Below are 27,276 nucleotides of genomic sequence, written 5' to 3'. Positions count from 1 at the left end.
AGACAAGCACAGCAAAGGAACCCATAGCAGTCAAGGCCAGAGCACCTCCTCCAGCCAAGAGAAAGAGGTATCTGAAACAACAAGGACAACCTGTGAAACTCACTTAGAACAGTACGACAGTAGGTCACTTCGGATGCCATCTGGGTAACCCAATTGAAGTGGGCCTCACATAATACCTAAAGCAGTTATATTGTTATCCCTCCAAAATCTTCCTTTTGTTCTTCTAAAGGAAAGAACCATGTGGGGAAAGAGCCAGGGTCAAATTGTGAGTCACTACCTCAAGATAAAAACCTTGATTCCTGCCTTAGCGACCCTGGGAGCCTCTCTTTGATGTTTGCCATTCAAGTAGGAACAATACCTGCCCCTAACAATCCTGTGGGTGACAGTTCTGGAAGGCTTCCTAGTAAAAACATCTTCAGAATCTAGTGGTATGAAAAGTGATGTCAATCTGGTGTTGAGGATCTAGGGAAGCTCTCTAGGCAGCATCTCATTGAGATGTATCTCTTCACTTTCCATGGGGTTGCACTGCCCTCGACCTTACAGAAGCTCTCTAGGCAGCATCTCATTGAGATGTATCTTTTCACTTTCCATAGGGTTGCACTGCCCTCGACCTTACAGGAGGGAGAGGGAGAGGGAGAGGGAGAGGGAGAGGGAGAGGGAGAAGCTCAGTGCCTCTCTTTGATAAATGTTTGAAAACTCTAATAGAAAATCTTTATACCTGCCTTAATCCTCCCTGGACCATTCCTATGCTTCTCTTAGAGCCTATGCTTGGGGTGACTCCTCCCCACAATCATTCCTGTTAACATTGTGGTCCAAGCCTTTACTTCCCTGCTGTGGGAAAATAAGGAGAACACTTAATCCTTACACAGCGAAGTGGAAGCAGAAGCAACACTCTATGCAGAAGCAACTGCCCTAGGGATTCGTAAACATTAAAACGTCTATACATGTACAATGTAGGATGCATGATTTTCTTGAGTGCTTATTTTATTCTAGGCATTGTGCTAAGAATTCCTTTATAAGAAATATCTTTATTTAACACTTAAAATAACCACAGGAGATAGCCTTTATTATTTCCATTTTACACATAAACCCAAGAGAGTTTATTCACATGTACAAGGACACCCAGTAAGTGAGGGGGCCAGAATGCACCAGATGACCCCAAGCCAGCATTCTTAATCCTATGGGAACTAACCCTTATCTTGCACTTGTTTTGCTTTATTGTTTGTGATTCTTTCTCAATTAAAAAATTTTTTACAATTGCCTTCCCTATCTCCTAAATGAAGGTAGGGGTTGGCAATCAGTTGTGAACATGTAATAATACTCCATAGTTTAACCAAACTCAGCAATCCTAACTAATTGTTAGATACAGCTAGATTTTACTTAAGAAGCCCCCAAATATAAGTATCCTAATTTCCAAAGTAAGCGAATTATTGAGATGTAATCCTTTGGCAAAGAATTTTCACTTTTCAAAAGGATATTCCACAAATCTTTTTTAAAAATAGAAACTCTCTCTAATGTATTGAGTTTATTAGCTATAAAAGATCATTTCAATCAAGTTATCAAATATTTAGTAACAATAATTTTTGAACCCCAGACTTAGAGCTAATCTAACAAAATTTGTTTCGACTTATTTCATTTTTATAAAAAATTATACAAAAATGTTTTAAATCACATTTAAGTTATATATTTAATAAAATTTAATTTTATTGAAAATGATAGAATTTCACGAAATTAAAACCATTCCAGAACATCTGGGGCATATGGTTGGTGCATAGATGCAGGCGTTTACGTCATTCCTGTATCACCTCAACATCCATCTCCCCAGTTTATTTGCATCCTTTTTCCATTTAATGTGAACTTATCAAACTTTGGCTGAGTCAGTGCAGACGTGATGTCAATTTTCAGTTCAGTTTTACTCTATTAGACACATTCATGATCAAGTAATCGATAATCGGTGGCAGTAAAAACTTAAAAATGACCAGTGTAATTAATATTTAATCTCTACATCTGCACTCTGATCTGTGCTTTTTGACCTATTATAGTATTCACAGATGTAAGAGAAAAATTAGCCATCAAACCTACCTGGCATTAGTGGAAAACGAATCCATATTGCAGAGATAATTAAACAGAAGTGCAAAAGGAAAAGCAGCCCCTTGATAAAGTGAGACGGGATGGAGGAAAAACAGCTGAAGCCAACCCATTATGAATTGGAACAAAAGATACTGTCCTTTCCAGAATCCTTAACTGGTGCCTTCCTGCAATGGGAACCTCAACAAGCTCTCTTTGATCTTTTTATATGGTTCAGGAGGGCCTGGGTGAGCAAAAGGCAAACAAAAGCACTGGTGATAGCAGCATAAAAGTCAGTTTTCTGATTAAGGGAACTGCACTATAGAAACCAAAACGCATTTGGGGTTATATAACTTAATAACAACATGTACTTAAAACATTGCTTTCAGAAGTTCTGGTTTTGTTTAGTTTACATATCACAATATTTGCCTTTCCAGCCATCTGACTGTCATATTTTCTTCACTAAGTTAATGGAAAAAATCTCATTTTCTAGTTGTGGACAGACAATTCCTCAGCCTGGGGATGAGGAACAAGAATGTGAGTGTGAGGAAGGGATGTGGATTCTCAAAGGTAAGAAGACCCCTCCTCCAACCTCCACCGTCCTCCTTATGCTATTTCCTCCCTTTCCCCTTCCTCTCCTCCCCTCCCCCCCCCCCCCCCCCCCCCCCTCCCCCTCGTATTTTTTTTTAATACCTGTCAGTACAGAATAATTCAGTTGCGATCAATTTGTTATGGAAAAAAATTATGCGTTTTGTCATTGCATTAAATATTTATTATTCTTACTTGTACTTTTCTTTTTCTATTTTGGAATCGGTACATTTTATTTTCAGGTCTCAAACATTTTGTAGATTCCTAAAAAGCCTATAGGCCCTAAACACTGTAACTAATGTTGATAAAATGGTCGGTCCTTCTTATAAACATGCTGTGATGGTTAATTTTGTGTCAACTCGGTTAGGCTATGCTGCCCAATTGTTTGCTCAAACACCAGTCTAGACGTAGCTACGAATGTATTTTTTTAGATGAGATTAACATTTAAATGAGAAGACTGTGAGTAAAACAGATTACCATCCAAATGTAGGTGGGCCTCATCCAATCAGTTTAAGGCCTTAAGAGGAAAGACGGGTTTCTCAAAGTGATTATGCCTCAAGACTGTAATATAGAAACCCTGTCTGAGTTTCCAGCTTGCAAATTTTGGACTTGATACCTCACCATGAACTCTTCCTAAATTTCCAGCCTGTGGGTCTACCTCAGACTTCAGACTTGCAAGCCCGTGTGTGTGTGTGTGTGTGTGTGTGTGTGTGTGTGTGTCCACTGGTTCTGCTTCTCTGGAGAACCCTGACTAATATACATGACATGGAAGTTTTTCAAATTAATTTAAATAGACATTGCTTGAAAATGGATATATGCTTGGGGAGAATAGAATGTTTTAAATTCATCCTGCAAGATAATGGAAAATGTATATATTGGTCTCTGACCCCAGTTCCTGACACAGAGTTCCTAAAATCCTTGTAAATTCCTAAATGATAAGAGCACTAGGAGCATCTTCTGTTTAAATGAGACACTTCTGGGTGGGCTCTTGGATGGGGGCTGGTCACCAGAAAGACAGAGCCATGATTAGAAGCATGGAACTTTCAGCCCTACCCCTCACAATGACTACCTTCTTGGTAACCAGAGGCCTTAGGAGTACTTTCTGTTTTTCTGACATAATTTTTCTCTTTATGGGCAGCACTGAGGCTAGTGGCCAATGCTCAGATATGTCTAAATCTGAGCTTGGTTTAGCATCAAGTTTGAATTCAGAGCTTTCTTTCATTTTGGCTATTACAGATAACAATAATGAAGGGATTATATGTTCAGCATGCTGCTTATTATTTGCATGTCCATACAAATTCAATGAGCCAACTCTTCAGGAGTCAGGTTTACTCCCATCTCTAAATTCCAAGGGTAACTTTAACCTTTAGTAACTAATCACAGGGAAACTACAGTTTCATACCATGGGTGACTAGGTATCCATCTAGGGATCAAAGTTTCCTCATATCCCACCCTCTTATCCTTTCTCTTCCTAAACTACATGAGCCAAGGTCGTTCTAACAAATACCACTTCATTCACATCAACTGTTAATGAAAAATCTGATACACTGAGTATGTGACATCTGAGACTTAAGGGGGAGCAGGGGCGGAGTTAGGCACCCGACAGGTGAAAGAAAGCCTTTTGGGATGGAGAGTCAGCTTGGCTTCTTGAAGAATGAAAGAGTGATTAGAGAAAGAGGAAGAGAAATATGAAATTAAAGAAGAGAAGTAGGCAGGGGCTGGATCTAGCCCGGGGATAGGTTATGGAAAGGAGTTCGGATTTTTAAAGGAACAGGAAGTAAAAACCAAACTGGATTTGGTTTTTAAAGGATGATTTTTTAACTACAGGCTTGGATGAGGGTGAGGTGAAGGGATGGCGGAGTGACTTTAGAGGTCGAGGGTAGAAGGAACAAACTATAGGGGAGAGATGGCGGATCGGATTAGATTGGAGAGGCGGTAGAGTAAATGATGCCAAGTGAAGAAGGGAGAGATGGCGGATCGGATTAGATTGGAGAGGCGTAGAGTAAATGATGCCAAGTGCGACTCCAGATGTAGGACCAGCAGAACTTGCCGGTGAATGATATGTGGAGATGTGAAGAGTGCCTAGGATGACTTGCATTTCTGACTTGAGCAACTTGGTGAATGGTGGATTCCTTTACTGACATGGAGATCAAAAGACCAACTGGTTGGAGAGAGGAGAAGGGCGTAAATTGAAAGCTCTGTTCCGGACCGTTTAGGTTTGATAAAACTTTGAGGCAGTAGGCGATCGAATAACTAGGTGTGAAGTTCGGCAAAGAAGACAGAACTATAGATGTTAACCTTAGAAAGCCAGTAGATAGAGGTACTTAAATTATAGATATGATGAGCTCATCCAGGAAGAGATGAGCTCACTCACTGAACAGGAAAAGGGCCCAGGGCCGAGCAGAAGGAACTTTAAGACCGGGAAGGAGAATGAAAATGAACGGTGGGGCATAATGAGGTCATAATGATGTGCGTTGGATTGGACTAAACGGCTATTTTAAATCCGAATCTATTGTCCCTGGACTGCGCTAAAATTAGCATTGTCCACCAACCTCCGCCTGGCACAATGCGGCTCACTCAGACAGAGGCGGCCCCGCCCCGCCCCCGCGAACAGGTCCCGCCCTGGCCCCGCCCCCACGGGCAGGCCTCGCCCCCGCCCTCTTCCAATCCTGCCAGGCTCTCCAATCGCTTGCAGAGATCATCGCTTTACTCAGGCGGTTGTGTCGATCTCGGCTCCAACTGGAGACCCGGGCCAAACCATGGCGGAGAAGATTCAAAAGAGGTGGGTCAGCTGTTTGAAAAAAGCCTATTCTCAACTCTGCAGAGGTGGAACCTGTTCTTGGTCGCCAGTGGTCAGGACTGAGATGGTGTCTTATCTCTGGCACTCGGCCTAAATGGTTCCTTAAGTCCCGGTCTGGCTTCTGCTGAGGCAGGAGGCGACAAAATGGGGGTGGGGAGGCCTGAGAAGGGATGCGGAACCAGTGCCGGAGGGTTTTTGTTCTTTCATCCCAGTCCCACTTTGCCGTCCTCCCGCAGCGCGCCTGCGCGTAAGGGGGTCTCACGATGTTGCTGGGAGGTGAGAATGCATCGCCCCTTCCATTCTGCTGCGCTGGGTGCGGCTGTTCGCCGATGGCTCATAGCTGCATTCTCTGCTGTATGTTCCCAGACACTCACTTTAGTGTTTGCCTCACCCCTGTCCCTTCCTACCTGTTGTCGGTGGTGTCTATTTGTGTAAACTGTTTTACAGTCGCTTGTCAAAAAGGAGGCCGCACCTGGACTAGAACTGTTTTGATACATTCTGCCCAGCGTGGACACGCTCCTTTGTAAATGTGTGAGGACAGGAATTGTGGTTTCTTCTCCAGCAGTCTTCATTGTTTAGGAACTGTCGTTGGTGGACAGGAACGGCTTGGATGAGAGAAATGCTTGTTAAACTATTTCCAAAAGCAGTAGTATTGAGCACCCCCTGCTGATACTTTTTGAAAAAGAAAACCGACATTGTTTCGGGTGCCATAAAATAAAATTTAGATATTTATTCTGCTTAGGCAAGTATCTGTAATCTTTTTTCACAAGCTACAGAGGAATGGATCTACTATGAATATCATGTACAGTATATAGTAGTGTACAGTAGAGATGAATATACTGTTGACTTGATATTTTTAACTCAGGTCTTCTGCTAAGCCTTCTCCCAGCTGCCTGCTCCCGCATCCACCTACCACTCCGAGGTGCAGTGGAGTCTAGGGGATGTTTGGACCACGTTTTAATGGTTCTAGTGGTGAATTCAGTTATTTCCTGCCTCGCGGAGAAGCTTGCCGATTGGGACACAAACTCTATCTGGGGCCTCTCCCTTAGGCATAAATCTGAAGACTGAGAGGCACTGTGAATCGTTCCTATTCTTGTTTATCCAGGACAAGTTAAATGTTAGATAATACTCTTTTCATAAAAAATCATAGTGGGAGAGGAAGACTGAGGGAATGGAAAGTTGGAATATGAAATAAGATCTAAAACAAGGGGTATTTTATAAAACCTAATTTAGTCGACCGGGGCTTAATAAAATTGCATATTTTCACACAAAGCCCCCACTCTAAATTAGAGAAGCGTTTGAGAAATTGCATTTACAAATGGTGATACGTTCAAGGACAGCATTGATTGATCTGTCACAGGAAAAATATCCAGAGTGACAGAATATTTCCAGGAAACTTTCAACTAACAGAAAAGGGATGATTGGTGTTAGGGTAATGATGCCCCAGGAACAAACTTTGCTTCAGGACATTTCTAGTCTTAGGGCTTCAGTTTTCTCACCTATAAAATGAGAGGGTTGGATCATTTTCTGCTTTCTGTTTCATGTTACCGAAGTTTTCTTTCTTCTACTCAGTAGAAGGGTTATATATTTTCTGTGATTTCAGCAGTCAAGTGACACATATTCTCTGCTGTATGTTCCCAGACACCCACTTTAGTGTTTGCCTCACCCCCGTCCCTTCCTACCTGTTGTCGGTGGTGTCTAAAAATGACCAGACGGGTCATTTTTAGAATTTCATTAACTTAAGCTTTGTGGTTAACTCCATTAACTTCAGTGCATGTCAAAACGATGGAAACACATGTAGTTGTGTCTAATCTCACAAACATTTCTTGAAGATAAACCTAGGTATTATTAGTTTTTTATTTGAGGTATATTCTTTGGGGTTAAAGCTTTAAAAATACTTCATGGTAGGAAGTTTCATTCACTGAAATTTGTAGAAGAAAATTTTGTATATGTATTCTTTCTTTAGTTGATGCAATTTAAAAAGTATTTTTGGTATTACTTTGCATTTATATGAGGGAATATTTGGGGGGATTCTGTTATTTTTTTCTTTTTTCTTATTTTTTGGGGGGATTCTAGAATATGAAAAATGGAGAGATATTTTAAAGAGTTTGAATCCTGCTGACTGCTATATTTCTGGTTTAGAGCTCTCTCATGAGATCCAGATTGGTGTTTTCAATTGCTTGCTAGGTCTTTCTCCTGAATTTTCCATGGACTCCTCAAACTGAATTCTTCTAAAATTTAACAGAATAACTTCATTTATTTCCTTCCTTTTCTATGAACTGATTGGTATTTTTTCAGATCTTCCAACAGATATGTCAAATGCTTCCAACAGATCATTTTTCAAATAATCCTCACATAATCTTTCTTTTTTCCCCTTGGAGATCTTCCTCTTGAAGCCCTCTATCATCTTTGCTCTCTAAGGCTGATGCACGGCTAATGTTCTGATGTTTCCCTCTGTCTTCGCAGGCTAGAGCCTCTGTTTCTAGAATCTGTCTTGTCTGTTGGTTTATTTTTATTTAGCTAGGTATGTCCTTTGGCATCTTCCTAATGTGCATAGGAGATTATTTTTCTTGAAGTCCTTGCAAGTCTGAAAACACCTTTATTTTCCTTCTGTACTTGATTGCTAGTTTTGCTAGATAAATAGCTCTAGTTTGAACATAGTTTTCCCTAAGAATTCTGTAGGATTTGTCTTCGGGTCTTTTAGCATCCAGTAATGCTATTGAGAAATCTGATGCCATTCTGATTATTTTTTCCCTCAATGTGTAACTTTTTTGTGGGAGTCTGAAACTTTAAGGATCTTTTCCATAGTGTTTACAAATCTCTAGATGATGTAACTTGGCATGGGTCTTTTGCATTCACTGAACTCTTTCAGAATTGAGATTGATACCTGTCCTGGGAAATTTTCTTGTATTATTCTCTGATAGTTTTCACCATGAATATTTCTCTTTTTCTCCTTTTGAGATTTCTTTTATTTGAATTTGAAACCTCATGTATTGGTCCTCTAATTTTCTCACATTTTCCCTCCTATTTTCCCTTTTTTTTTGCATTTTGTTCTACTTTCTAGGACAAACATTGTGAATATTTTTATGCTTCCTGATGCACATTGGTACAGTGTTTTCAAAAAGGTGTCTGGACAGTGCCACCAGAAGTGTCCAAGTGTCTCAGTTAAATTATAGCTGTATCATCATGGATAGCTATCATAAGTAGTAAAACAAGAATTCCTCATCACCCCAGACAAACTAATATAAGAAATGGGCCAGAATAGAATCATATTAAATAATCTAAGTATTCACATTTATTTCATAACACATCCTTTCATTTCTTACTTATACTGACTTGTGTCATGTTTCTGCTAGTACAGTATCAAGCATCCTAGGTATATTATGACAGAACATTTATGAACACTGGTCAAAAAATACTATAATCAATGCCACTGTGAATAAGGCATAATAGGGTTTTATTTGTGATAGGAGGTCATTTATTTGAAGATTGAAATTAATCAGAAGTGATACTAATGAATAATAATAATTTTATCCTTGACTAAAGAGGATTGTTGCTGAAGCAATGGGAAAAAATGATTTAAAGAATAAAAAAAAATGATTTAAAGGGAAACCAAGGAGTCTAATTTTCATTAAAGGATACTTAAGATCTTGTTACAAGAAAGTATTTTTTAGATAAATAAAATCAAAGGGAGAAGACGCTTGGGATCATTATTTGAGGGAGACATTTTAAGAAAAATGGATAAAAGTTCACCCTGCTTATGAGAATGTGTCCAGGACCTCTTTGGCACTTGGTCTTAAGACAATTTTATTGATCTTTTTGTTTGTTTTATTTATTTATTGAGGAGGGGATGTATTTGTGTTATTCAAAATGCAAATGATTAAAAAATAGTATTTAATGAAAAAAAAATCTATCCACCCTTTTTCCCTGTTGTCCAGCTCCTCTCTCTGAAGGCAGTGAATATCATTACTTTCTTAACAGTTCTTTCAGCAATAATTTGGAAATATTTAAACAAAAACAGATATTCAGCAGTTACAAACTAGTACAGCTATACTCATTGCTCTAGTTGCAAATGATGCTCAAAAGTTAAAAAAAACTGAATGTGCTAAACTCTTTATTTTATTAGAATGGCAAGCATGTCTTATGTAAGTTCATATTACATATAATGAAAATTTGCAATCATTGAGGACATTTTAAAAACATATGAATCTTTCACAGTAAAACATTTAAAAAAATAAGACCTTGCAATAACAATTTTTTAAGTCAAAGGAGTGTCCAAAAAAGACATGGAAAACAAATAGAAAATATCTTTAAATTTTTTATACTGTCTGCTATAAGTTAAAAATAAGCATGCACTTTCATACATGAATATTTATATAAATTAAATAATATTAATATGAGTGAATCATTGTACTCTAGATTTCTGGTCCTTTCCGGTTGTAAAACATATTCAGTGAAATGAGAAAAAACTTTTTGGAAAATTTATAAATAAGAGAGTAACATTTGTGTCAACAAAGCTTCAACTGTTTCACATACACATTTTAATAATTTATTTAAATGCTAAATTCATGGCTTAGAAGATAATTTGATAGGTTTTGTTGATCTTACAAAGCTCTTAGAACAAGGCAAGGATGTCTGGCTTCATCACTCTTATGTAATATTGTATTGGAAATCAGCCAGAGCAATAAAACAAGAAATAATATGTATACAAATTGGAAAAGAAGAAATAAAACTGTCTTTAGTCACAGACAACAAAATTGTTGACATGGAAAATTCCAGAAAATCTAGAAATATTTTACTTGAACAAAGTGGATTGCTTAGCAAGGTCACTGGATACAAGGTCAATATTACAAAATTGTTGTGTTTCTATATACTAGCAATGAACAATGAGAAATCAAAAATTTGAAAAGTCCAAATAGAATTATAGTCAAAATATCTAAAATGGTATTGTTATTTCATGGAAGTTAATACCATCACTATAATATCATTACTACTAAGAAAAATTCTTTACTTAATGAGAACAAGTTACATAATGACTGTCAATTTAATGGGGAAGTCATTTGTTGCAGTTCATGTTGTCTCATGGCTCAGCATTTAGCTAGATTCAGCTGCGTTTGACAAAAGATCACAGTGGAATATCAAAAAGCATCAATAAATTTAGGAATTATTGATGTTTTGAACAATTTGCATTAATTTATATCACTTGATAAGCAGTTTTATATATAGTTAGAAAATAAATAGGAACTTTTGTGATTTTATTATATTGCCTCATTAGTTTATCAGATAGAAGTTTAAATATAGACTCCATCACATTACATTCTGATTTCTGTATTAATGTTACCTTGCTGGTTGTTAAATAATTTGAATGTACATTCTTTTCCTTCCATTCTACAAAACTAGTGGCATATTATATACTGTTCATTTTCCAGCTTTGCTTTTCTGACTTCATTTAGCCTGGAGATCATTCTAAATCGCTACTAAAGGATTATTCATTCTCTTTATAGTATATTATAACTCATTAAACAGTACCCTACTAATGGATTTTCTGCTTTTTGGTATTTAGAAACAATGCTGATGTTAAAAGTAAAGGATCCAAAGCCTCTTTTTTTTCCCCCAATAATTGTAATAAGGCATCATATATGATTTTAGCCCAATGGAGAGTATACCACTTGAGATGTTTATATTAAACCTTACCCTCTTACAGTTTACTTTGCATTTTTCCATCAATTTTTTTTCTTAGCCTTTTTTTTCATTGCAGTGTCAGAATAGCTTCTGTAACAATATTTTTTAAACTTTACCCATGATAAATGTTATGTTTTTCTTCCTACAGTGTGAAGATTGCTCCTGGAGCAGTCGTGTGTGTAGAAAGTGAAATCAAAGGTGATGTAACTATAGGTAAGAAAATAGTTCATTAGTGTTGTTTCTCAAGAGTTGATGGGATTTAATTTCTGTGCTTTACAGCAATTAGCTATTACATTTGCCTGTTCCACTGATGTCCTAATTTTATTGACAAAACAATGTATTTTCTCCTATACGTGTTTAATATTTCTAAAAGAATGTAATGTGATGGAGTCTATATTTAAACTTCTATCTGATAAACTAATGATATAATAAAATCATTCATTTGTTCGAGGAACATCTATTATATACCTACTGTGTACCAGGCACTGTGCTAACACTAGGGACACAGGAGTGAACGTAGCAGAAAAATGTACTGCCTTTGAGGAGCTTGCATTCTACTGGGTATTTATTAAGTCTGGACCATAAAGTCTGATAGACTTGAGTTAGCATCCTTGTTCTTTACCTGCTGGTTTACTTTGGCTACATTACTTAACTTCACTGACCTTCCTTTTCTCCATCTATGTAAATGTGGGCATCAGGAATCGGTTCAGCTACAAATAAGAGTGGCTTAAACACGCAAAGGTTTATTTTCTTATATAAAAAGTCTGGAGCTAGGCAATTCAGGGATGATCAGTTGACTGTTCAGGAGTTCCAGCCTTGATGTGATGGCTAGAGCATCAAGTGTGACCTTGGATAAGAAAAGAAAGGAGTGGAAACAAAAAGATGTACCTCCCAGCTGAGTCAGCTCCCTTTAAGTAGTCTTCCTGAAAGTTCCATACAGCCCTTTTTTGTCTGATTACTTCAACTTAGTCTCATGGACACATAGCTGCAGGGAAGGCTGGGAAATGTATCCTTAACTGAGCGCATTTTTGCCACCAATAAAATAGTATTTTGTTACAAGAATAAAGGAAAAATGAATATGCAGTGGCAGTTAGTTACTGTCACATATAAAATATGAATGCCTACCTCCTAAGTTTTTGAAGGATTAAATAAGAATATTTGTGAAAGTGATTGCCTAAAACCTAACACATAATAAGCATTCAATAAAAGTTAGCTAATCATACTTTTAAATCTTATCAGTATAGCCTTGCTAGAGGTCAAGTCCAACATTTAAAAAAAAAGGAACAATTCAACACGTGGCACTTTGCTTATATGAATGTGATTAAGTTCCCCCAAATTCACATTTTACCCAGTTCTTTTACATATGATTTCACTGGATATAGTCCCCTCATAGTTTTATTAATGTAAGCCTATCCTTATAAGCAGCTGTATGTTACCAGAGTAGAGCTTTCAGTGAACTAAGTACACTTTCAGTGAGAAAATATGCCTTGCTCCCTTACACTAACAGTGTCTTTAATAGAAAAAAAAAAAAATTTGTATATTTTAGTTAAGTCTTAGCTTTCAACCACTTTAGGCATCATGTCTTATAAAACCAGTGATGATTGTCCCAGTTTTAGGAACATCAATGGGAAATCTCCCAGGTTGGATTTATTTTTATTTTATACACTTTCAGTGAGAAAATATGCCTTGCTCCCTTACCCTAACAGTGTCTTTAATAGAAAAAAAAAAAATTTGTATATTTTAGTTAAGTCTTAGCTTTCAACCACTTTAGGCATCATGTCTTATAAAACCAGTGATGATTGTGCCAGTATTATGGAACATCATGAGGAATCTGCCAGGTTGGATTTATTTAATTATTTTATATTGACAGACTTTTAAAGTTTAGAAGGTGACCCTATTTCTTTTCAGTGCTGTGTTAACTCTCTGTTAACTCTTCAACCACTTGCAAACTTTTTATGAGGAAAAATTATCATGGCCACATGTTTATCAAAATGCTCTTCTGCATTATTTTTATTCTGGTATTTTTATAGTTTTCATCATGATCCAAGGAATAACATCTAAGATTAGCTCACAAGATATTCTATAATTAGAAGGAAAGTAACACTAAAGTAATATAGCTGACTAAACTTTTCATTTCTTTCTACTTCTCCATTTTAAATGATAAGTATATAATGTCTACTATATAATAGTATAGATACCTCTACAGGCATAAACGTACACACAATTATACCTATGTGTGTTTGTGTGTGTATCTCAGATTTGAAATAACTCCTGTTACTTGCAGAAGCTTTTCTAGAGTAGCAGTAAAGGCTTATCCTGTGAAAAGAAAAGCTCAATCGCTGGACCACTGTGTAGGATTGGGGCGCGAGGGTATCAGGAGTCAGCACTCTGTTTTCCTGTTTCTCCCTTTGTCTTACACTACTTTGTGCTCCTCCCCCTTTCTTTATCCCTGTTATCCTCATACTTTCCCTAAATGTCGAAATTATGTAAGTCAATACAGTGATTAAATCTTTTCATACAGTATTTGACCACTAGCTGATAAGGGTACAGCTCTGATAGTTAAAATATAAAATGACAGTTCAACACATATTTTCAGTGATGGATTATAACATAAGAAGTAACAATTTTTAAAAAATGGATGTAAGTATTTGTTGCGCTTATCTTTGACCCAGTTTTTTAAAACAAGAAAATTTGCTCAAATACTTTACAGAAACATCTCAACTTTAAAAATTAAGGAAAAGATTCAGAAGTGACACAGTTACCCAGTGTTCTGTCTTCCACAATTCTTATCTCATTTTTATTATACATTTTTTTAAAATCTCTAATTGTATATATAAATATGGAAACATTCTAGAACTGATATTTAGGTAGTCATTTCTATCATTGTTATATTCGGTATAAAATATCTCTCACCTTTTGGCTACTATTAATGCATTTTCCTGATGTACCAGATAAAAAAGCTCCTGGGAGATATAAAGTTAAATCAAAGCACGGAGTAGAGATAAGTTATCTAATTAAAACTTGCTCTCCCCACCGTGTTTTATTTTTCACTTTATGACTTTTATTGTTTTTGTTTTTTTATTAATTTACCAGAATAATTAATTTAAGCTTTTCTCTGTTATGCTATGAATATGAAGATTTGATCACTTAATAAGCTGTTTTCTGGGTTAAGTAGCAGAAAATTTAAGTGTAGTTTAAATATTAGATTTTCCAGGATGTCATGCATAATTTTTCATCCCCTAGTTGATTATACTTTTACCCAACTACTCATTCTGAAATATTTTGGGAAGAAAGTAATTTTTTCCTTTGCTATGTTTCAGTATAGTAGAACTTTGTGGGTAAACCCTACCTTCTATCTTCCTAGAAAACCAGGTTTTTGATTTAACAAAGAAACTAGTCCGAAGCTTTGAACTATTTTTCTTAACCAGGAACCACATGACTTGAGGTTCTGCTGGAGCCCCTTCATTAGAAGCTGCTAAGAAACAGATCTCGGGAAAAATAACAGCTCTCTTGTTAATTATAATTTGGGTAAATAAGCTTTCATTGTATCAAGCCTGTTTTTACTTAGGCTGCCTTGATTCATGGGTCATGTATTGTTTCCTATTAATTCTGTTTTGAATGCTGAAACTAATTCAGAAAGGTACCTTTAAGCACAGTCCTGTAGTCCCATAATAGGGTGAAAGGCAGTCAGTCTCCTGGTGTCAGGACTGGGCTTGGTTGGTACATCGTAATATGAAGGCAGAACTTGGCACAATGAAAAAGCTTTGTGATGGAAGCTCTTTCTCCCACTTATTCTGTCTTTCTGTCCATTAGGGTTTTTAATATAGATCAAAAGCTTCCCTTTTGTCATGGAAAATTTTTTTCAGTAGGGCAGAATAGTGGCTTTGACTTGAGAAATTCATGGACTATAAAGCACTTCTTACAGGTACTTCAGCTTACAGGTCAGAGGAGTTGTTTTAATTTTCAAGAGAGCTTGTGGCTTTTTGAACTATTTATTGATATATGAAAATGTACACAAAGATTGCTTTCTGTGGCAAAGATAGAGAGGAAAAATGTCCTTTACCAAATGAGAGGAATGGAAATTTGATACAAGGAATGTCTTTCTGGCTATGTTGCATCAAGCCCAGCCAACCCGTTAGAAAAATAATTCATCAGCCAGTAAGCCAGCTCCAACTCTAGACACATTTATCCAAACAAGGAGATAAGCCAAATAGGGTTTCAGCACATTTGGTAGGAAAATATTCAAATTGCTGTGCCAGAAAGAGCCCCAAGAAGGTTCACAACAGCCTTTAAAAAAAACTTTCCATGGTGACAGATTTTAGTTTTTAAAGCATTTTAACCTCAAGCCCCTTAAACTTGGTTTGAATTTAGACGCATTCTAGGTAAAAGTGCTTCTTGCATTTAGAAAAGCATGGAGCACACTGCGCCCACATTTCAGGGTGCTGTTCGCTGCCTCTGGCTTGGAGTAGTGCTCTGGTGCTAACCTCTTGCACGCAAGCGTGCGGAGACAGAAAGTTCACCAAACCAAAATTTTAGCAGTCACCTTTACTGAAGTACATGGATTTTGACCTCTTTAGTCTCTCTTCATAAAAGACCTACAAGAGGTTTAGGGGAACTATGCAGTTTGTTGTCGCTCATGACATTTGCTCTTACTTCACAACTCAAAGTTGATAGTTTCACCTGTTTTTCAGTCCCGAAACGCCAGGACTTGTAGTTTGGCCGCGCTACCACCAGGTGGAGGTGGTGTCTCAAGCACAAGTCTCTCGCAAATTGTTGATAATGCTTTACCTCCCAGGACAAGGCCCTCAGATTTGTAACTAGGAGTTTTCCAATTATTTACTAAATACGTATTAATAATGATAAAAATAATGATAACAACAAGAAAACTCCTGGTTAGAATAGCTCAGGCATTATTTTTAAATAGAGTGTAAGAAGATATGAGATTTGAGATTTTTTTTAAATTTGTATTTATGTTTATTTTCCTATAATTAACATATTGTATCATTTTTGAAAGGCAAAAATGAAAATATCAATTGTTTTGAAAGAGATATTTTCGAGCAACTTTTAAAGAAACACAGGTCCCAGTGCTACCTTTGTCTTATTGGTCCATTCTGAGGTAGCTTTTTGCAAGTTTGCTTGTCAAAAACTACAGCTTTAGGACCAGTAAAATATGTAGTGCCTCTGGCTACTTATCTAGCAGTGGCAAAGTATCTGTTTTTATCACAGCCATTATGATCTCTTTGTCCTAAGATTTTTATTTCTAGTGTGGACGTTACCTTTATTAATTTTTTTTTTTTTTTGCTTTTTTACAAAAAGGGGCGGAAATTTCCCCCTGATTAAAAGGTGATAATACCCTGATAACCTGAGTAGAGGAGTAAAACACCCTTTCTTCTATATCTCAGACCAGAAGGAGTTATTTTGCTTACTATGATGAAATTATTTGTTAGCTCTTCATGGCAGATAGTGATGAACCTCCATTTTTAAGAATTATAAGCCAGACCCCATTATCGCCCTTTCAGACATTATTTCCTATAATCCACACTTCAACCCAATGAGGTAGATTGTTATAGATCTCATCTTTTTATAGATGAGAAAGCAGTCTTTTGCGAGATTAAGCACATAGACTTTAAGTGGTAGAGGCCAGAGTCTAGACTTTCTAGAAAAACGGCAAGGTGCTAGCTGGGACTTTAATTACAAAGAACCTAATATAGAAAGATTGTGTCCCTTTAACATAGACGGTTTTGTAGTAAAATGTAAACCTAGTGTGCAAACCTCAGATTTAAATTGGGTCACACAGCTGGAAGACCTGTAAGAAATACCTCATTTCAAAGGAATCCAGTGTTTGTTTCAGCATTGATTAGCGCCTCTCCCGGCAAAGTGGTTACATCTAAATGGCTATTATTAAAGGATTGGTTAAATAAATTATGATATATTAATATGATGTGAAATACTATTCAGCCATTAAAAAGAATATCTACTTAGATGTGTTTATATGGAAAAATGACCGTGACTTATTAGGTGAAAAAAGCAAATTACAGAAAACTAAGTACTATTCCTTAGTTTTAAAAAAAGTGTTTGTAATCCAGTTTTTTCTCCTTCAAGTTGAATTTATTTTTTAAACTATTAGTGAAATAAAGTTTATATACAGTAGTACTTAAGTCTGGAATAATATACTTCAGACTTTTAAGAATAGTTACCTCTTGGGAATGAGATTAGCATGACAGGATCTTCGTACTTTTTGCTTCGTTTGAAGTTGTTGTAACGAGCATGTATTTATTTTGTAAATTATGTGTCTGTGTATTATTTTAACAAAGGAAAAAAGGCACATTTGTTCACACTCATGGTCAAGTTGAGAAACTTCCCAAGGAACTGAGAGATCCTGTCTTCTATCCTGAGATCTGCTATCCTGAATAGGAGAATTTGCTGGGGAAATTTTACTTTAGCAGCTGAAGGTTTGGGCAGCCAGATGTGACAGAAACAACACAGCCACTCTCATGTTATTTCTTACCAAACTGTACGTCCTTTGACTATGCATCCTGCTTAAGCCTCCCCACCCCATCCCCAGCCCCGTATCACTACTCAGCTCTTCATTGTTAGGAAAAAATAAGCTTCACTGAGGTTCCTTCCAGTTCTCTGGGCACCAGGAAAATCTCCTTATTATTTTAGTCATTTGCGAGTGAGTGTGTGAAGTAGTCCCAGTTTTTCAGACAACAAGTTCAAAGAGCAAAAATAGCATGTATGTCTTTTTGTTTCTCATAACATACAGTGCTGCATCTTGCCTGTCAGAAGCAGATAATGATTACTGAATAAATTAACAACTTATACAATTGAATTTAATGGTCAATGTCATCTTCCTGATTCCTTCCCTACCTCCTGTCAACACTTCTGCCCACTCTCTCTTACTTTCGGAGCCAGTTACTTCCTGTCTTCTGGTTTACTAGTAAAAATAGCCTTGCTGTTGGGGTGGGTGGAGTGTGTGTTGGAGGGAGAGGCTAAAATGAGGTTATGTTTTCTCATCAGTGGTTTCATTATCACCAGAATTCTAGGACTATGGGTAAATAAAAGCTGGGAGAGGGAATGTGTAGCATTCCAGAATCTACGTTTAGGCAATGCTGCGCCTTTACCAGTCTGATCATGAAATGGATGTGATGAGACCCCTTTCCTGTTCCCTTCAATTTGAGATTGGAGTCATTGTGTCAGGTCCCCCTATATCAGAGTCTCAGGACTCCAGTGATCACACTTAGCTCCTTCCACTGTGTCTCTTTCACCTTTTTCTACCTTTAACTGGTTAAATATCACATCCTTCTCCAGATAACAGAAGGTCTGCCTCCTCCCATGGGTAAGCTTATAACAGTGATAGTAACAAAGAAACAAAGCTGAGGTTAGTTTTCCATATTTTCTGACTTTGGCCCACCCATATTCCTCTCTTAATCATTTAATAAAAAGACTAATCCTGTAGTACACTAGCATAAGAAAGTGTTAGGTGGTTCACTAGCGTAAGAAAGCACCAGAATTATAAGCAAAGACACCTTACCTTTATATGAAGGAAAGGAAGGGAGTTAATTTTTATTGCCAACTATGTGCCAGAATACTGGGCCTACAAACATTATCTCATCTGATCCTTACAGCAACTCTGCAAGACTGGTATTATCACCATCTCCATTTCACTGCTGAGATAACAGAGGCTTCAAAATAGAGGGTGAGCCAGGGCTGTCTGGCTCCTAAGCCTGTGCTATCTGTCTCCACTCACCTTGGTTTGAGATTTGGCACTAACTGCTAATGATAACAGCTGAGGAGATAACGTTTGTGAAGTGCCTTGTGTGGTGCCTGGCACATACTTTAGAAAACGTTCCTCCCAACAGCCTTGGCCCCCCCTTGGTCACCTCCTGCCCTCCTGTGGGAAGCTTAGCCTCAACCAATAATTTCTTTTCACCATACTTTTAACAGGACCTAGAACAGTGGTCCACCCTAAAGCACGAATTATTGCGGAAGCCGGGCCAATAGTGATTGGTGAAGGTAACCTGATAGAAGAACAGGCGCTTATCATAAATGCGTGAGTAAGACTCTTACAACTACTCTGAACTGAGTGCCACAGATAGTGTTTTTATTAATTACTTCTAACTATAGGAACCTTTTATAACTGACATCTGCAAAGCCCACTGTTTTAGAACTGGAGAAACATTAGGGATCTTTTTCAACACAAGTAACTAGTAAATGAGGAAACCAAAGACCAGCTGAGTGGAGAGACTTGTCCAAGGTGAGGTAGCTCGTTGGTGGCTGACTAGACTTTCCAACACTCAATCGGGTAATCTTCCCCTTACATAGTTCTACCTTCTTTGTTCCTTAAGCAAACATTTCCCTAGTACCCGAAATGTCCAAGTGCTGTGCCGACAACCCTGAAGAGTCTTTTGGTTGGATTTCTTGGTTCTGGCTGAAATGCTATTATGCATGCTTAGACTCATGAACTTTACTTTGACCTATATCTTCATATGCTTTGTAGGGATAACACCCAGAATTATATTTGAAAAATTTGGGGCCCTAGAGGCAATTTTTAATCTTTAGAGATTAAAATAATAATAAAATATCAGAACCATGTACATGATGTTAGTGAACTAGAATGTAATACTTATGAAATTTTCATAAGCATTTTTAAAGCTCTCTAGATAAAATTTTGGCAGGAAGTTCAAGCTTATACCTAATTTATAGCAACCATGTATGGAATTTTTTAACAAAGACCTGGGAAAATATTTAACTGATAAAGAGATTTTTTTATCTTAATGCTTACTTAGGATTAGGGAGTTTCTTACTATATTAAGCAGTTTCTTATAAAAATATATTTTGGCACTGTTAGCATAAGTCAATTAACAACAGTTATATCCTGCTGTAACTCAACTGTCAGAGGTAAATCACCATTTTAAAATGGCTTCTTCTTAGACCACAAACATTTATTTTCCAAATATTTCAACTAACTACCTAACAGCATAAAATAATTATTTTATGTAAATATCTGTTTATGTTTTATAATCTCAAATGATTATTAAGAATGGAAAATTTGCAGTTTAGGCGTGATTTTGATTCTAGTTCAGCAAGCTAAAAGTCATAGCCAGTATCTTTTTTACCTTGTCCTGGAGAAGTTCTCTGGATTTTGAATATAAAAGATAAATGAAGGCTGTCTTTCTGTACATACTTATGACTTTTTTATATTTCAGTAGTTCTTTTTAAAGTCAGAATCAAGTCTTCTTTAGCATACAGGATAAATTGCTTGGATTAAGAAATTACTGACATAGTTATATATTTTAAGCTTGATGTAGGTAAAATTGAGAGAACGAACTCAAATGTTAAAACAAGATAATTGTCTCTTGCATTAACTTTTCGTTTATTTGTCTCTTCTTTTTATAGTCACCCTGATAATATCACCCCTGACGCTGAAGATCCAGAACCCAAAACTATGATCATTGGCACCAATAATGTTTTTGAAGTTGGCTGTTGTATCCTTTACAATAATTTTAGATAAATCATTCCCAGCTCTCTTTTAGTACCCAAATCTCCTTGGTAGAAATTGTCATAATTTATCTATCAAATACATTACATATATATAAATTACATTTTTAAGAGTTGGCCATCCAGCTCTTTGACTTGCAGTGTATCAAAAATTTTTTTTTCTTCTCTTCCACTGAATAACCCAATAGATTAAAGGAAGTATGCCATTTTCAGACACACTTGCACACACACAAACAACACACACATACACACAAACACACATACACCTTTAGCTCACCATTTTGAACGTACCACTTTGGTCCTGTTGGTACAACTTATTGACAGGTAGCAATGACTAAGTGGCAATGGACACAGAAATAGTAATCCTGGATTCTGTCCTGATTTAAGAACCACAGCTCTGTCCATTTGATTTCTCTATAGTTTTAGGTTGACAATATGTTGTTGGCTACAAGGAAATGATGAAAATATTTTATTCTTTGTTTTTTTTTTCCCTCCAGAGTATCATCAGTTCTTTTGTTTCATTTTGTACTCTAAAAAGATAGTAAAATCTTTATATGGTGTCAGCAAAACATTATTATAATAGAAAATACTTAGAGGAAAAGAATCTAAATGGTTACAATAGCAAGATATTTAAATAAAACATAAAATGGACTATTAGGACCATTAAGCAGTCATTTAAAATTATGTTTTTAATGATTTTAATGGTACAGAATAATGCTTGCACATATAAAGGAACCAAATAAAGTGAACTGCTAAAGTTTATATAGTTTGATTCCCAGTTATATAAAGGGTATTATACATATTTATGTAAAGATATTTCAGACCATTAACAGTCTTTAAGTGATTGTGTGATAGCTAGTTTTAGTTTTCTTAAAACAATTATGAAAATATGTTGCTCATAGAATTGGGGTATAAGGTACTTATTTCTTTAAAAAACATAGAAGTCATTTATTTATACTTAAAGGTATTTATATTTAAAGATTAAAACGTTCCGACTCCCCTGAACAAGGAGTTCTGGCCAGGCTGAGCTTGCACGGCCCTTCTCGCACCTCTGCCCTCTGTCCCAGTGCAGGGTAAGGACATAGTGAATTAGCAGAGAGAGAAGAGGAACATACTTACAATGTTTACTTAACTCTGGCTCACAGATTCCCAAGCCATGAAAATGGGAGATAATAATGTTATTGAATCAAAAGGTAAGCTACGTTCCGAGTTTTATTGTGAAAAGTGATTGCCTCCTTTCTCTGTGGTGTCTGGGAAACGAACAACCTAAGTACAGGCATGCTTCGTTTTGTTGTGCTTCGCTTTCTAACACTTCACAGAGAGTGCGTTTTCATCAACATCAAGGCAAGACCCTCAACAAAAAGATTACAATTTGCTGAAGGCTCAGATGATGGTTAGCAATTTTAGTAATAAAGTTTTTTAATTAAGGTTGATACATTGTTATTTAGACATAATGCTATTGCACACTTAATAGACTATGGTATTATGTAAACATGACTTTTATATGCATTGGGAAAGTAAAAATTCGTGTGACTTGCTTAATTGCAATAATCGCTTTATTGCAATGGCATGGAACCAAATCTGCAATATTTCCAAGGGTATGTCTGTACCAACTATGGCTAAGTGATGTGCTTGGAAAGAAGTTGTGGTTGGAAGTGGACTAAAGTAGACTAATTCTTTACCTTTAAGGAATCCAATCTGGTAATGTGTCTAATATATTAAATTAAAAATTCAACTGCGTATGTTTAAATCAGGATTGAATTAAGTCATAAAGTTCAAATGAAAGTTTCGGAAAGGACTTCTACTAAATACTAGTATCAATGATAATTTAGTTGATTAATGTTATTGTAAAATTAAAGAAGAAAATCAGTTTCTCTAGTAGTTTGCTTTCTTTAATTTCAGATCTACTACCCTAGCCAATCAGAAACAAATGTAAGCCATTTATCATAAATGGGACCAGGCAGGGGGTCATGTAAAGTCATCACCACTACTAGGAAGCAACTCTAAGAGCTTGTCCCACAAAGGTCCAGAAAGAACCTGAACAGTGACACCTCTGTAGCATAATGCTTTATCTTTCTTGGTTCTGACTGGCATGGAAGAAAATGCTTCTCTTTAAACAATAAAATTAGACTTTTGTTAATCACTTAATGGTTTTTATTTTAATTTGGAATACCAATTATGATTACCATCATCATTGTCATTTTCTATTTATTATGTACTTACTATTTGTCCAAGATATGCTCAACACTATACATTTACTATCCCATTTATTACTTACAGCAAACTGTGAAGTAGAGTGGACTTTATTTCATAGATTAACTTGCTTCAAGAATTTATAGTGACTTGCCCAAGGTCACACAACTAATCAGCGGCAGGGTCTTGTTTTGAATACCAGTTTGGACTTGCCATTATGCTATACAAACTCTGAAATGAAGTATTTTCGTTAATTTTTTTTCTCAAGGCCAGTTTGCATTTTTATACCTAAATCATCTTAGAAAAAAATGATGTTCTAATTATTTGATGTCTTAAATTGTAATTCTTCCTATGTTTTTACTGCAGCATATGTAGGCAGAAACGTAATATTGACAAGCGGTTGCATCATTGGGGCTTGTTGCAACCTAAATACGTTTGAAGTTATCCCTGAGAATACAGTGATCTATGGTGTAGACTGCCTTCGTCGGGTGCAGACTGAGCGACCACAGGTACTAGAACTTCTCTTTAAAAAGAGTTCTTTCTAGGGCTGCCAATTTTCCCCAAATACTACATAATTGTTTTAATGGGACAGTAGTTCACTATTTAAAAAGCAAATGATTAAAATAAAATATCAGAGAAACATTCCTAAAACTAGAATTTATTTGCAGTGGAGTTGTTCAAGTCTTTAAGTTAATATCAAAAATATGTACAAAGATGTACATATGCTACCAGCCATGCTACCCTGAACACGCCCGATCCCGTCTGATGTCAGAAGCTAAGCAGGGTCAGGCCTGGTTAGTACTTGGATGGGAGACCACCTAGGAAGACCGGGTGCTGTGAGCGTAAAAAAAAAAAAAAAAATGTACAAAGATGACAATGATAAATGAATTATGAGAAAAGAAAATTCAGAGATGTTATTCCTGGTCTTATGCATTTTCGCTGAAGATGCATCACCAAACCTTAAATATGTTTTTAAGGTTTGGTGATGTTTTTAAGGTTTGGTGATGCATCTTCAGCGAAAATGCATCTTAAAATATCACTTAGAGGGTAAGAAATGACCATACTAAATTTATACTGGACAAGCTACCTTGAGTCCATCTATTAGTTTACTAACATAGTTAGCTTGAAAATAAATACAGCTTGTGGATATTTTCCTGGCTTACGATAAATTATCTCCTCCTAATAACCAAGAGTAATGAAGAGTACATATTTGGAGTTTCTTGTTAGAGTAGGAGACGAATAAGAAAAGGGCATTTGGGGCTTCTTTTGGACAGAAGACATTCTGATTGAAATTTGGAGCCTCAGTGGTTGGCACACTCAATATATTTCTTTAGTTACTCAGTGTCCTCCTATTTCTCCCAAAGAAAATATTTTCGAGACATTTATCACTTTGCCTCTGATTCTTAGCTATATTTTATCAAAAATTTAAATTCCAGTTCTTTCTGGATTATTCTATTTCTGTAATGTTTAGCTTTTATTATTACTATAATCATAAGCAAGTATTACTTCTGTATCTAAAAAGGAAATAACCAATCCAGTATTTTTTCACTATCTTTGTGCATAACAATAAAAATAATTAAAGAGGGATAAATAGCTAAAGTTGAGAAAAGGAGATGAGAATTAAGTAAGCAAGAATACCTGAAGTTTAATACACAATGGTATGCAGTACTATTTTCCATTTTTCAGTGATCATAGGATCATGTACAGGTCGTTATTAAAAAAAAGGGTTCCTGGGACCTGTTGAATCAGGGTATCTAGGGCAAGGACCTAAACAAATCCATATTTTCACAGGTACCCTCCAGGTAAGTTTTATAATGAGGGGAGTTTGAGTAAAGCTGGTATATGAAAATGAAGATCAGTTGAGTATCACAGATGTGTGCTGTGTAGGTCTTGTGGAAAGCAATGTACTCTGGGTATTTTACTTATGTTGTCTTCTATAATTAGAATTTTTACCATTTTAGAGGCCAGGGTGAAATGTATAAAAGCAAGGTTTAAAACAGGATCACATATATATTTTTATATATAAAATCTCTTGGCTTTTCTTATTACCAAACAATGTATATTCGTTGTAAATTAAAAAAAAAAAACAGGTAAGCAAAAATAAGTCATAGGTGATAATCACCTGGAATTCCATGATCTACTGATAATCATTTCTGCCTGGTACTCTTGACTTTGCTTTCTGTTGGTCAGTTCTTAATTATCTTATCTTTTTAGCCCCAGACACTACAGCTGGATTTCCTGATGAAAATCTTGCCAAACTACCACCACCTAAAGAAGACTATGAAAGGAAGCTCTACTCCAGTTAAGAACTAAGAACAATATATGACATCAAGATAACATTGTCTTTGACCTCTGTCTTTTGAAAGGGCCAAAAGCAGTTCACAGAATAATACATGTTAACTTTATTTAGTAAAATTGAGTTAGAGAGGAAAGTAATGGATTTTCATTGTAACTATCCTCTGTAATTTATAGAAAACATATTGTTTTCCTATATCTTTGTTCCTTTTCTGATAATTTACAGTTTTAGTTTTATTTTATAAAATGTTGGCCATAAATTTTAGTTATGCAGACTATCTGTGATAAGAAAGGGTGCATTGTTATGTATTTATATTCTAACATATACTAAATAAAAATATTGATGACAGGACTTTTAGTGAGCATACCTTAATCAATTTTTCTACTTACATTAGCTTTCCCAAAATAGCTCTTTTCATTTCTGTTATGTACTAGGTGTATTAAAGCTAATGTGTTTTCCTTTTGGGGATTTGTAGCTATTTAAAATTTCAGGTGACATTTCACCAACTATTGAGTTAACTGAGACTTCATTTTGTTTCCAAGAAAAATATTTTTTTCTTTTTAGTTAAACAGAAATGGTCAGGGAAAGATATATTCAGTAGGATTCAAAGTCAAAAAGAATGGTGTCTGATAAAAATGAAAAGTGAAGTGACCATTAATTGAGTGGTTTTTCCTGGATTTCTAAGGACAATGAAACTAAAAGATTTTAGTTTTAGTGTATAAATTTATGAAATTATTTTGGCATATTAAAAAGAGATTTTAGATTTTAGTGTATAAATTTATGAAATTATTTTGGCATATTAATCACTAATTATTGAGCTCATTATAATTCTATTTATCTAATTACAAAGTGGGCAACAGATGATTTTATTATAATTCAAAGTATTTATAATTCAAGTGCATACATTTAAATGCAACATACTTTTCAACTTCTGAATCATTAGATATTGATTAATACCAAGACATTAAATACGAAGATATTTTTCTCTTGAAATTTAATTTTAAATTGTAGATAGTAAAAACTATTTTGAATTTCTGAAACTGACAGGTACAAATTAGCGTAATTGTTCCAAATGTGAATGAGTTGGTTTTGGTAAGAATACTCATGACTCAAGTTAGAAAACCGTACTACTACATACAGTGGACTGAAAAAAGAGAACGTTACATAAATACCCTATTTTTGATAACTGGTTAATATATTTGTTTTTCAACTCCTTGTGATCAACTTATGATTTTGTCGATTATGAAAATTTTTAGATGAGCAATCAGAAATTACAAAACTGCCTTTGAAACGCTATGCCAGTTCTAAAATATTATCTCTGGACAAGCTCTGATATACTAATAATCGGCTTCTGATCCAAACTATACAGGTAGTGGTGAGGGCACCTGTGAAATACCTCCCAAGGACTTGGGAATAAGATACACCCAGAGAATTAAACAGTAAGTCAATGTGTAGTGAGAAGAGCCTCCATGTTTCCTAGGTACATTGTGGTCTTTAAATGATATTAATTCATTTGAGAAAAAAGAAAATGTGAACAGAAATAATTTACCAAGAACAAGGTTTGGAGGAAACAAAATGTAACAGTGTATATACAATGTTATCCATAGAGGGGAGGCACTGAATCCAAGAGATGTGAGCAACCTGTGACCAGAAGTATCCTCCACTTCAGTAGGATCAGTTGGCCAAGACTTGCTGTGGCTTGGGACGAACATACCTCGAGACTTGCCATTTCTTTTGGCTCTAATTGCAAGCTTAACTGAACCACCTCCTGATTGCTAATATGGCCTTGAATCTACCATTCAGGAAAAGAGGAACTCTGGATGAAGGCACCAGAATTCCATTCTGCACATAGTAAATTTAGAGACACTTTCTGACTTCTACATCAGTCTCGTGAATTTAGTTTCTGTAGTTCTGCCCCCAAGTCTGTCAATTTAGTCTATGAGTTCTGAATATTCCTATAAAATACAGTTTATGATGCTTCAGGGCAATGAACCAAAGCTGTTTATTATAAACTTCTCTCTTTGGGGCTTTTCCATAGCCAGGTTACCAGCCTTCTCCTAGTAACTGAGATTGTACTCAAACTTTATCAGAGATATTCTAGGCAATTATGCTAAATAATAGGACAAATCCTGACAGCTTGTGACATAAA

At 36.0% G+C, this 27,276-nt stretch overlaps 2 protein-coding genes and 1 pseudogene across 2 annotated transcripts in view; 2 read left to right on the top strand and 1 right to left on the bottom strand.

Annotated features, from left to right (window-relative positions):
• MBOAT4 (membrane bound O-acyltransferase domain containing 4) overlaps positions 1-2,201 on the bottom strand; it is a 5,481-nt gene extending 3,280 nt beyond the window's left edge. The window contains exons 1-2 of the mRNA XM_025049892.1: positions 2,083-2,201; positions 1-71 (exon numbers count right to left, since the gene is read on the bottom strand). The exon at positions 1-71 is cut by the window's left edge and continues 145 nt beyond it. Coding sequence (XP_024905660.1) covers positions 1-71; positions 2,083-2,201 — 190 coding nt within the window. The remainder of the gene's footprint in view (positions 72-2,082) is intronic.
• Positions 2,202-5,315: 3,114 nt separating this feature from the next.
• DCTN6 (dynactin subunit 6) lies at positions 5,316-25,478 on the top strand. The gene is made up of 7 exons (XM_006916339.2): positions 5,316-5,437; positions 11,286-11,350; positions 19,085-19,190; positions 20,537-20,625; positions 21,784-21,831; positions 23,198-23,340; positions 25,046-25,478. Exons 1-7 carry the CDS (start codon positions 5,415-5,417, stop codon positions 25,142-25,144), a joined length of 573 nt encoding a protein of 190 aa, XP_006916401.1. The 5' UTR covers positions 5,316-5,414; the 3' UTR covers positions 25,145-25,478.
• On the top strand, positions 23,556-23,674 carry LOC112483502 (annotated as a pseudogene).
• Positions 25,479-27,276: the final 1,798 nt, after the last annotated feature.

The sequence above is a fragment of the Pteropus alecto genome, unplaced genomic scaffold (assembly GCF_000325575.1).
Source record: "Pteropus alecto unplaced genomic scaffold, ASM32557v1 scaffold24, whole genome shotgun sequence".
Classification (NCBI taxonomy): domain Eukaryota; kingdom Metazoa; phylum Chordata; class Mammalia; order Chiroptera; family Pteropodidae; genus Pteropus; species Pteropus alecto.
The sequence above is the reverse complement of the archived record's forward strand: the minus strand, read 5'-3'. Positions and strand labels throughout refer to the sequence as shown.